At 44.3% G+C, this 12,384-nt stretch overlaps 1 protein-coding gene across 1 annotated transcript in view; it reads left to right on the forward strand.

The window, feature by feature from the left end:
• Positions 1 to 12,384, forward strand: part of SLC2A12 (solute carrier family 2 member 12) — a 56,799-nt gene that overhangs the window by 9,389 nt on the left and 35,026 nt on the right. Inside the window, exon 2 of the mRNA XM_027086024.1 lies at positions 10,474 to 11,814. Within this exon, the coding sequence (XP_026941825.1) occupies positions 10,474 to 11,814 (1,341 nt within the window). The remainder of the gene's footprint in view (positions 1 to 10,473; positions 11,815 to 12,384) is intronic.

A 12,384-nucleotide genomic window follows, 5' to 3' on the forward strand; every position in this document is an offset into this window, starting at 1 on the left:
CTCTCTCTCTCTCTCTCTCTCTCTCTCTCCCTCTCACACACACACACACACACACACACACACACACACACACACACACGAAAATTCTTGCTTCTTGGCCTTTTCTCCTGTTCTCCCTCTCTTTCCCATAGCCCACCACTGTATTACCAACATGACGCACGGGCTTTCCTCTTGGCCCTGAGGTGGCCCTCTAGGTATTCATTTTTAGTAAATAAAGTGCTCTTCCTAAGAACTTTACATCCACAGGCTTTACAATATTATTTTTTCTGCATTTCATTTCCTTAACTAAAGAATTTTTAAAGCACTGAGGGTGATTCTCAACCATTTTTGAGTACCTGGACTCCTTTTTTAAATTGAAAAACCTGGACTCCTTTATTTATTTATTTTAATCAATTAATTAATTAATTTTTATTTTTGGCTGCATTGGGTCTTCGTTCCTGCACGCGGGCTTTCTCTAGTTGCGGCAAGCGGGGGCTACTCTTTGTTGCAGTGTGCGGGCTTCTCATTGCGGTGGCTTCTCTTGTTGCGGAGCACGGGCTCTAGGCATGCAGGCTTCAGCAGTTGTGGCACGTGGGCTCAGTAGTTGTGGCTCGTGGACTCTAGAGCACAGGCTCAGTAGTTGTGGTGCACGGGCTTAGTTGCTCTGTGGCATGTGGGATCTTCCCAGACCAGGGCTTGAACCGGTGTTCCCTGCATTGGTAGGTGGATTCTTAACCACTGCGCCATCAGGGAAGTCCTAGACTCCTTTTTAAATAGAAAAACAACTTCAAATTCTCACATAATGGTTTTCACAGTTTTATATTTATTGATTAGAAAATATAGAATGACAGAAAGCTACTCTGCATTCACTCGCACTTTGAATTAAGACCTTTTTTTTCAGTCACATCTACATATGTATGAAATCTTGAAGTACAAATATGTATGTTACTATTTTTCCCAATGTTTAATAATCATTGATGGGATGAGGATCCTTTCTGAAGACTTTGCCAATTTTCAAAAGTCCCTCGCTCACCGCAACTCACACACGCTGAAAATCTCTGGAGACATCAGAGGCCTCTGGGTAAAATGGCTGCTGGTTTGTTCTCCAGATTCACCCCCTCTTAACTATCTATTGAAAATCCCCTTGAAAAGATGAAAAGAGATGCAAAATTACAATAGAATTAAAGCCAGATATATTCATCAATGAGTTAGAACTTATCCCTAAATAAAATGCAAATATCGACCTAATGTATAAACTAGGGCGGTAATATTTTAGCTCTCCACAAACTCTCACTCAGCACCCCTAATGAGAGAATTTTCATCAATCAAAGGATGACATCTCCACAGACTCCCCCGGAGCTGCTTTTTCGGAGGGTCAGAAGGTTTTGCTCCATAGTCCAATTCCTCCCACTCTATCCTGTCACCATCACTTCTCTTTCTATATCTCTCAAGGGCTACAATTTTCAAGATTTCAGCAACTCTGACTGGCTCGTTGCATTCTAGAATGTGAAATCAGTGTTAAGAAGAGACAAAGTCCAAATGAGCCGCTGGAATGGTACATTCTAGAAGTTGTAATTTTGCATGTATTGTTTATGACAAGCAAAAAATGAGAGTCTGTTCATAGTCAGGGGACCAAAAAGTGGAAGAAAAAAAATTCCTTTCTCAGTCCAGTGGGGTCACTCCAGAAAAATAACTTCCAGACATCAGAAATTTGGCTAGCAGCTGTGCACATCAACTGCTCCTTCAAGTCTAACTACGAGAGTTTCCAACTGTAGCTGGGTGGCTAGACTAAGGTGTGTCAGACACTGAAAACCCAACAGCTTTTCCAACTTCCTTCTTATTTCTTGGTCTTTCCCATCTGGAGAACTAGAAGATTCAGATACTCACTTAGTCTCTCTTGCAGCCAAGTTTGACTGTGGAACTCACTAGTTCTGGTCAACGAGACACTAGGGCAAGTCTTTGTAGGGGAGGAAAAAGTTTTCCTCAACCTTTTTAGGGCCTGTGGCTGAGTCCGAAAATTAAACTGACAAAGACTAACAGAAAAGCATCCATATTTATTTAATATAAGTTTTATGTGACATGGAAACCTTCATAAGGAAATAAAGACTCAAAGACATGACTAAGCCTGAGTATTTTTATGCTAGATTTGATGAACAGTGGACAGTCATGAAAATATGACAGGTCAAGGAGTATGAGGTAAGTGTAGTGAGCCAGGGGAAACTTAGCAAGCCTGTTTGTTTGAATTCTTCTTGGTGCCCCTTTGTCTTCTGAGATAAGGATGTTCTTTTCCTCTGGGTATAACAGAGAGCACCTCTCACATGAGGGTTTTATGACCTGCTTCGGGGGGAAGGGCAGGGGGAAGGCTAGAGCCACCTTCCTGTAACTGGCATTTTCTCAAATTCCTTCAGCTTAAAATATTCAATATGCCAAGGGGTTGTATTTTGGGGTAGCATGTCCTGAACCCCATCATTTTCCAAGGTGCTTCTGAAAAGTTCCTTCCCTGATAAAAGGAAAGAGGCACATGGGAATAACCCCTTGCCCTAAGCCTTCTTCCATTGTCTGCTGCCTTTGAGTCTGGTTGTGAAAGCGTCTAATATCTAGAGCTGTGACAGCCACCTTGCACATATGGTGACAGATTGGGGACAAAAGCCAACCCTCTGAGGAGGCAGGAACAGAAGGATTCATAGAGTGTGAATCCTTGTAGACACCAAATTCAACTTGGTCTTCTCACAAAGTAAACAATAAATGCCCATGTTTTGCAGGTTTTTGGTTTCCTGCCATCAAAAATATCATAAATGATTTGGGGGCTGGGTAAAGAGAATGTGGCAATCTGGTTATTGTCAGGCACATTTTAAATACAAAGGCAAAGCATGCATTTTAAGATTTCTCTTTACAGGAAACAAATACATTTTGGACAGCATCTGATTTCTGTTCTCTATAATTAAAAAAAAAAGTGGACTCTGTGGAAAAAAGAGATGCACGACAACATCTGGTGATAAGAGTAAATTGAGGTGAAGATGGAACTAGCTGAGATCAGAGATGCTAATAGACCTAATATGAGATGTGTAAAGTGTCAGAGTCTAAAACTGCAAGAGCAGAATTATTATCTGAACTCTGTGATTCAGAGGATAAATAAGAGAAGCTATTCTAGGATGTACATAAAAAGAACAATAAGATAGAGATGAGGAAATGAATATATCTAGCTAACATATAAATTATTATTCCAAAACAAATGGGAAGGAAAAACCCCTCAAAATACTAGAGGAAATCTTTTCTGAGTAGGAGAACTCAACCAGTAGCAAAAAAAATTTAGAAGAAACAAGTACTCTGACTTGTCCTGGTGCAAGTTTCAAATTGAAGGAAAGATGAAAGAGAGGAAGGAAAGAAAGAAAAGAATGAAAGTCCTACAAGGAATCAGGCAGAAAAGGAGTGTTAACAACAGAGCAAAATGCAGGGAAGTGTCCTTACGCCCCCTCTTTATACCTCCCCAGTCAACAGAATTTGGAGAAGATTAGTTTCAGAAAAGTGTGTCTGTGAAAGTACTACCTGGGGTTGGAAAAATAAAAGGAAAGAAAGTAAAGTTCCTACTTTTTTGTCCTAGAAAGTCCAAATAGTAGGTATAGAGGAAGGCCACATTTTCTGTTGTTCTGAGTTCCATTGCATGTTAAAGAGAGGATGGGGGTACGGAGAGAGGTGGGGGGAGGGTGGTTAGATAAAGGATAGTGCCCAATATTTACCATCACAGGGAGCACCACACATGGTCCAAGGCCAAGAGGCAGCATCTGGAACTTTTGACAGCTGTTGGAAACACCATACCACAACACCACACTCTCCTCTCACCCTCTGAACAAGGGAGCTATCTGATTAAGCCAGCGCTCTCCTTCCCGGGCATCCAATAGCCTCTGCAGAGCTCTGGCATCAGGTCCTGTGTGGACCCCCCCATACAGACTCTACTCTCAAGGGACTCCCAATCTAAGCAGGAGACAGACTAACCCAGAGTGCTGTAAGGCCCTGGACACAAAGGCAGAAGAGAGAAGAGAGATTAATGCTAACCACAGAGAGGCAGTCTGGAAGATTTTGTAGAGGGGGGATATTTGAGCCGGATCTTCAGAGACTCAGGTTTCCCTAGGCTGTGAAGGAGGGAGGCCAGATGTGCCATGTGCTGTAAATGAGGGACAACAGCATGAAGAGAAACACAAGTCTGGGAAAGGGCAGGCATTTTCCAGAAACAACCAGTGGTGCAGAAGGCCTGAGAATTGTGCCTGAAGACTGTTGTTGGGACACGAAAACTGGGTCCCCAGAAAGGAGACTGCTAAACATGGAATCTGAGTGACTAGTGAACAAGCCTGTGCATGGGGCTGACATTAAATAAAACATAAATATACGAGTGACAGTGGAACACTTTAGAGTCCCTGCAAATGGTGCCACATTAACTGGCTAATAACAGTGCTGCAAGCGCTATAGAAATACTGATTGCATGTTGTTCAGATGCTAAGCATTTATGTAAATATAAAGTTCCAGGTGCTAACCCTTAAGTCATACTAGGTATTAACCTTAGTCTGTTGACCAACCATGGGGAAGAGAGGACCAAGGATTGGCATTTGCCAATTCATTCATTTATTTATTCACTCAACAGATATTTATTGAGGATTGACCTTGTGCCAAAGACTAGAGGTAAGAATACAGACGTAAAGAAAGCAGGGTTTGGGGACTTCCTTGGTGGTGCAGTGGTTAAAACTCCATGCTCCCAATACAGGGGACCTGGGTTCGATCCCTGGTCAGGGAACTAGATCCCATATGCATGCTGCAATTAAGAGTTCACATGCCACAACTAAGGAGCCCTAGAGCTGCAACTAAGGAGCCCGCCTGCAACAACTGAGACCCAGCGCAACCAAATAAATAAATAAAAATAATAAAAAAAAAAGAAAGTGGGGTCTTGCCTTCAAGGTCTTTCTGTGTAAGAGGGGAAGACAAACAGGTCAATAAATGAGTGACAGCAGTATGCCTTCATATATCTGAAACCCTACATTCTGTGCACAGCAGGAGTGCAGAGGGGCTGGGGTGGGACAGCAGAAGATGGCAGAGCAGGGTAGTCATCATGGGGGAGGTGGCACTTGAAATGACTCTTGAATGATGGGTTGGGATTAAAGGTATTCAGAGGGAAGGAACAAAGAAAGAGGAGAACACAAATGCAAGGCCATTTGGGGGCCACTGCAAGTTTTTCTCGAGCAAAACATGAAGTAGGAGGTCTTTGAAATGTATGACGCCTTCACAGTTGGTCAAGCTGTATAATGACCTGGCTGCCTGCTGAAAAAAGACCTGTGTGTGCACGCTGCTTTCCAGTCTGTTGTAGGATTCAGTCCTCTGGCAAGCGTTTGCTGTGTGTCCATTATGTACCTACGCTAGAATAGGCACATGGGGGAGAAAGGAAAGAAGAAAGCGGGCAGAAACTCAAATATTGTGAAAAATGGAGTGTTTCATGTGCTTGCCTGTTAAAGTTGTGGTTCTGTCTGAGTCACCGTGAGCAGGAGACAATGCAGCTATTGTGAAAGCGGCTGCAGCCTCTTAGCCAGTGGGGCTTGCCTGTCCTTTGTGCCCTGGATGTGGGTCTCAGTGCTCATTTGCATAAAGCCTCTGAGTTGTGATCACATCTTCAATAGGAACAGTTTTACTTTATTATCTTACTAAGGAATTATCATCGCATCAAAAGGAACACGGCTGGTCTAACAAAGCAGCCGGACCCAGAGGGTAGGCATGACCCAGGAGCCTGTGGGTACCACTTGCAAGTTTCTAGATAGTTTCTACTTCCGTGATGTCCACAAAAGGCTGAGAATTCCCTATGGCATCTTTGTGGGGACACTGGGATGTAAAGAAGGGCCCTCGTGGATCGAGACCATGATCCAAATGGCCAGGAATGCTAAACTTCACCATGAACTTCAAGTGCGGTCTGGCTTCAGGGCTGGATGTTTATTGAAAAGGCTCTAATTATGATCCCTCACCCTCCTCTCCCCTGTAGTGCTGGCTGCTTCTCCTCAGTCCACCCAGCTGCCCCAGACTCTGCCATTCGTGTTTAGGCAGACATCCTCTCTAGTTCCTCCCATTCTCTGTCAGACTTCTTGGAAACGTCATCTCTACTTTCTGGCATCCAGAGGATAGCATCCTGCTTCTATCATCATCAACCAAAACGTAGACACAGAAAAAGAAAAACCCACTCTATGTCTTTCTTCATTTTATTTATATGGTAAAATAGCAGCAGGAAAATTTCCCATGGTGGAAGTCCTAAGGTGTCACACGGTTGAGATCCTGGAAGCGCTAGGGTCTAGCCTTCCACACTGAATTAGAATTCCAAATCCTGAATGGGCAGCCTGAGGACTGTAATGGAACCTCAGCAGTAATAAACAGCAGTCGTGAGATGAGTGGGGAAGCTAGTTTGGGTCAGTAGCCCTTAAAGCATATAATGGGAAGATATATCCTTCAAATAAAATTCAGTCAGTAAAGACCATAGCTTAATTCTGTAGCATACAACCTGCGTTGGTATCCTCCCCCCAACCTATGTGAGTATAGGGTCATAGAATGTCCTAGTGCAACTGTATAAGCTTTTGAAGGCAAATTGCCTAGATAGATAGATAATACTGTGATATATAATTTTTAAAAACTTGTAATTTTGTAAAGAGAATTTTTTATTCATATGGAGACAATTTTATTATATCTCTAAAGAATTATACTCAGTGCTAGCTGCTGGGTCTCAAGAGGGTCTGATCCTGACAAACCAGGATGGTTTCCAGACCCTTTGCACACATCCCAGTCTGTCAGTGTCCTATGAACCCTGGATAAAAGAACTAGGCATATGAAGTTAAGTCCAGAAAGCAGAAGAAAAAGCTGGGTCTCTCTTCTGTCAGGGGATATTTCCCCAAGGCCACAAGAAGCTGGCTTTGGGACTTGCACCCCTCCCCCCCATCCCCTTTCCTCCTTAACCCACGGCCTCGACTCTCTCCAAAGTAGGATAATAGAGGGCTTCCCTCGTGGCGCAGTGGTTAAGAATCCACCTGCCAATGCAGGGGACACGGGTTCGAGCCCTGGTCTGGGAAGATCCCACATGCTACGGAGCAACTAAGCCCGTGTGCCACAACTACTGAGCCTGCTCTCTAGAGCCCACGAGCCACAACTACTGAGCCCATGTGCCTAGAATCCATGCTCCACAACGAGAGAAGCCACCGCAATGGGAAGCCCGCGCACCGCAACGAAGAATAGCCCCGGATCACTGCAACTAGAGAAAGCCCGCGAGCAGCAACAAAGACCCAACATAGCCAAAAATAAATAAATAAATAAATTTATTTTAAAAAAGTAAAAATAAAAATAAAGTAAGATAATAGAGCATCAAAGGAAGGAACTCTTGTATCTCAAGTGGTCTTTCTTTTTCTAGGGAGGCACTATTTCCCATCCAACAAAACGGGGAAACTAAGGAAGGCTAAGGAGAAGGACAAGGTGGCAAAAACTGTCTTCTGCTACTCACACAGCTCTCACATCTCTTCCCCCGTGTCCTTGACTCAGTACCCCATGCCACGCTCTGTCCCTCTAAATCTGCTTCTGGGGTGCCTCACTCAACCTGCCTCTCAAGTGCCCCATTCTCCAGAGTCGCTTATTTCTCCAACCTGAATATTGGAGACCAACCACCAGAGCACACACCCTAATCAGCACATCAAACTTAGGTGTAAAGAACGACGACAAGAAGAGATACGGAGCAATGTGATATTCTTATCCAAATGTGAGAATCTGACTCAGATCACCTGTGGTAGAAGAATTTGTTGTTGAGGATTTTAAGATCAAGTGAGAAAAAAGAATATGTGGAAATTGAGAGCATGAAAGTACTCCAAAGTCATTTTGCATGTGAAAATTAAAAGAGTACATAAGAAATAATAGAAAATAGAGATATCACTAGAATGTTAAGTTTCTTGGGGAGCGAGAACCACATCTGTTTTGTTTCATTGTGATACATATATAGAGAGATATCTGTACATATATATAGATATCTCCCAGTACCTAGGAAGATGCCTGCTGTGTAATGATGTTAAATATTTGTTTTCTGATTAGCTGGTTAAATTGCTGATGTAGTTTCAATTTAATGGTTTGTATTTGCAATGCTCATACATCAACTTTATTTTATTGTGAATTATTGCATTTTTATTTGCTCCTCCATCTAAATATTTGATGCTTTTTAAATTTTATTTTTGAAGTCTCCCATTTTCCACATGCCATCAGGATCCCAGAGATGTAAAATAATACCTTTGGATACTTGTGGTGAGAGGCGATGTCAGATCACCTTTATCTGACCTGCTCCTTTCACCAAAGCTAAATGGCATTTTTTTTTTTTTTTTGCGATATGCGGGCCTCTCACTGTTGTGGCCTCTCCCGTTGCGGAGCACAGGCTCTGGACGCGCAGACTCAGTGGCCATGGCTCACGGGCCCAGCCGCTCCGCGGCATGTGGGATCTTCCCGGACCGGGGCACGAACCCGCGTCCCCTGCATCGGCAGGCGGACTCTCAACCACTGCGCCACCAGGGAAGCCCTAAATGGCATTTTTAAATCACACCTCCTACTCCAGCAATGGCATAGTTGAACAGCCTTAGCTCAGCCTGTGATAATTTTGTGTCCAAGCACACGTTTCTAGTCCATTTCACACACATCTCATTCTGCTGCTTCTCCATTGCCTTTGCTTTTGCCTCCTCTTCTAAATGTTGGCATTCCCTAGGTCCTCGTCCTCGTCTTGCTTCTCTTGTTCCTCTATTCTGTCTCCCTAAGTGATCTCTCCCGTCCCTGTAGCTGTAAATACCAAATACACACTGCTGGATCCCAAATACATCTCTCCAGCCTTGACTTACCTCTTCAGTTCCAAATCCGTATTCTCAATCCACTACCTGATATTTTAATCGGAACACCTTACAGGTAAAACAAGTAAACCATTTTAGTAAATCTAATATGGAACTTCTGATTTCCCCTTCTCCTTTCACCTCCGCCCATAGCCAGGTCCCTTCTGCTTCTTCCCTAGGTCCACCTGTGGCCCATATAGTACATAAGCCTGCATACCGGGTACTGAATATTGTAAAACCACCCAACAGACTGCTCAAACCAGGGGGCCATCTTGGGTTCTGACCCACTTCCTCACCCTCCAACACCAATTCACGAGCAAGTGTCATCGTTTTTACCTCCAAATTAACTCTTGAATCTGTCTGCTTGTCATCAGTTCCACTCCTCACACCCAAATGCAAGCTGGCACCGTCTCTTGTCAAGACGAAGGTGACAAACTACCCCCTGCTACCGGTCTTGCCTTTTGACAACTAGTCTCCACACAGCAGCAAGAAGCTCAGAGTGTCTTCCCTCTTACTGGTCAGTGGGCATGGACCCCACTGTATTGGGAATACAATAAAAAGTTGTCACTGTGACCTGCCAGGCCTTGCATGAAGTGTTCCCTCTCTACCTACCCACTTTCACTGATGCCCCCTCCCACCTCCCTCCCCAAGCTCATGCTGTGCCCCCGTACATGACATGACGTCCTGGCATCTCATAGCTCCTAAAACAGGACGAGCGATTTTCTGTGCTCCGGCCTTGGAAACTAGTGCTTCCTGGACCTGTGATCCTCTTCTCTAAGCCTTTGTCTTTTTGTTTTGTATCCTTTCTGTTATGACAAGTTACAGACATGTAACAAACACTTATGCACCTACCACCGAAAATTAATGACTTTTAACATTTCACCATTTTCCCTCAGATGTGAACCCTACAAGAATGGAACAATATAAAGCCCCTTTTGTTCTTCTTCCCCCTGTCCCATGCCCCTTCCTCCTTCCTCAGAGTGAGTGATGGATGCTGTCGGGTCCTTTCCCTGCACCTACTTCCGCCTCCTTCTTTCTGATCCAGCTATGAATTCATGGAGGCGCTCACATCCTGGCCTCCCCCAACACCCTCATGTGTTTCAGCAAAAGCCAGCAGTGGCCCGATTGCAGCCAAGGAGACCAGAGGGCAGGTTTCCTGGAGGCTGTGCTTTATTTTGCCCCAGGTTCCATGCTGGGAAGACTGGGGCCCTTCCGGAGGCTGCTTCACTCTCTGTCCTGCCCTCAAGGGTTTGGCTTAGACAGTGGGACCCGAGGAGCCACGCTCTCTGAATTTCTCTTCCAACACCAAGGCAGGAATGAAACCATGTTCTTGTTTGTTCAGTCCTCATCATCTGTCATCTGCTTATCTTGCATATCTGTCTGCTCAAAACGAAAACCAACATCACATCACAAATAGTAGAAATAACTTTCTAAATGTCTCCACCCCTCTCCTCCCCAAAAATGAAAGAAAAAGAATTTTTCCTTCTTTAATCATGTTTTGGTTAGTGTATTATTCGACTATGATTATATGTGTTTATACTCAGTGCTATGAAAAACGTACTTAGACAAGCTTAAGTCTCCATCAGACACAATTCAGAACTGACCTGTTTCTTCTCTCTGCTCGTAGGTTGCGGTATGTTTACTCTCCTGTCATCTGTCACGGCTGCTGTCAGCGGCTTCCTGGTGGGGTATGAACTTGGGCTCATCTCTGGGGCTCTTCTGCAGATAAGAACCTTGTTAGCCCTGACCTGCCACGAGCAGGAAATGGTTGTGAGCTCCCTCCTCATCGGGGCCCTACTGGCCTCTCTCATCGGAGGGGTCCTGATTGACAGGTGCGGAAGAAGGGCCGCCATCATCCTTTCATCCTGCCTCCTTGGACTTGGGAGCCTGGTCTTGATCATCAGTTTATCTTATGCGGCTCTCATAGCGGGACGCATTGCTATTGGGGTTTCCATTTCGCTCTCTTCCATCGCCACGTGTGTCTACATCGCAGAAATTGCTCCCCAACACAAGAGAGGCCTTCTTGTGTCGCTGAACGAGCTGATGATCGTCATTGGCATCCTTTTTGCCTACATTTCAAACTACGCGTTTGCCAATGTTTCCCACGGCTGGAAATACATGTTCGGCCTTGTTATTCCCTTGGGAGTTTTGCAGGCGATTGCGATGTACTTTCTTCCTCCAAGTCCTCGGTTTCTGGTGATGAAGGGACACGAGGAAGCTGCTAGCAAGGTTCTCGGAAAGCTGAGAGCCATCTCCGATACAACGGAGGAACTCACTGTGATCAAATCATCCCTGAAAGATGAATATCAGTACAGTTTTGGGGATCTGTTTCGTTCAAAGGACAACATGAGGACCCGAATCATGATAGGCTTAACATTGGTATTTTTTGTACAAATCACTGGTCAGCCAAACATATTATTCTATGCATCCACTGTTTTGAAGTCCGTTGGCTTCCAAAGCAACGAGGCAGCCAGCCTCGCCTCCACAGGTGTTGGGGTTGTCAAGGTCCTTAGCACCATCCCGGCCACCCTGCTTGTAGACCATGTCGGGAGCAAAACCCTCCTCTGCGTCGGCTCCTCTGTGATGGCAGCTTCGTTGGTAACCATGGGCATCGTGAATCTCAACATCCATATGAACTTTACCAATATCTGCAGAAACCATAGTCCTATCAACCAGTCTTTGGATGAGTCTGTGCTCTATGGACCAGGGAACCTGTCAGCCAGCAATGACACTCTTAGAGAATCCTTTAAAGGGATGGCTTCCCGCAGCAGAAACTCGCTAAGGCCCACGAGAAATGACCTGGATAGGAGAGGAGAAACGACCTCGGCATCCTTATCGAATGCTGGACTAAGCCAAACTGAGTACCAGGTCATCACAGACCCTGCGGACGTCCCAGCTTTTTTGAAATGGCTGTCCTTGGCCAGCTTGCTTGTTTATGTTGCTGCATTTTCAATTGGTCTAGGACCAAGTAAGTATTTCATTTTTCATTCCTTCCCTCTCTCCCTTTATGAACGTTATATATTATCGTTGACCCGTCAGATCATCCTACTGCTATAGTACCTTATACATGGAACTACTAGAAGGAAGATGGGGATGATACTGGCCACCTGATGTTTCTGCTAATGAGGAAAGTATGGCTGGCTTATATCTGCCTTGTGAAATGCGCAGGGCTAGTATTCAACCAAGGATTAGTTTCCCATTATCTGTCACATGAGGATACTTTAATATCAGTTGATTAGGAATGAATCAGACCTTGAAAAATATTTGTTGCTCAAGAGAATATATTGTTTTATGAAAACAAAGTTGACTGGGACATTGTCTTCTATATCATTCTCTACTTTCTTCATAGGTGCAAGGAAAAAAAATGTGTTTAGATTTTCTTAAAGACACAATAGTAGATGCATTCTAGTAATAAAGAAGAAGAAGGGAATTAAGAAGGAATTATTATGGGAAGGATAATGCATTATTGAAGTATATTTGATCGCTAGAGTAACCTCCTGGGGCACTTTACTCTGTCTATGAAACAAGAGAATGGGAG

The sequence above is a fragment of the Aethalodelphis obliquidens genome, unplaced genomic scaffold, assembly GCF_003676395.1.
Source record: "Aethalodelphis obliquidens isolate GAN/ISIS:26980383/991018 unplaced genomic scaffold, ASM367639v1 scaffold3, whole genome shotgun sequence".
In the NCBI taxonomy this organism is placed as follows: Eukaryota; Metazoa; Chordata; class Mammalia; order Artiodactyla; family Delphinidae; genus Aethalodelphis; species Aethalodelphis obliquidens.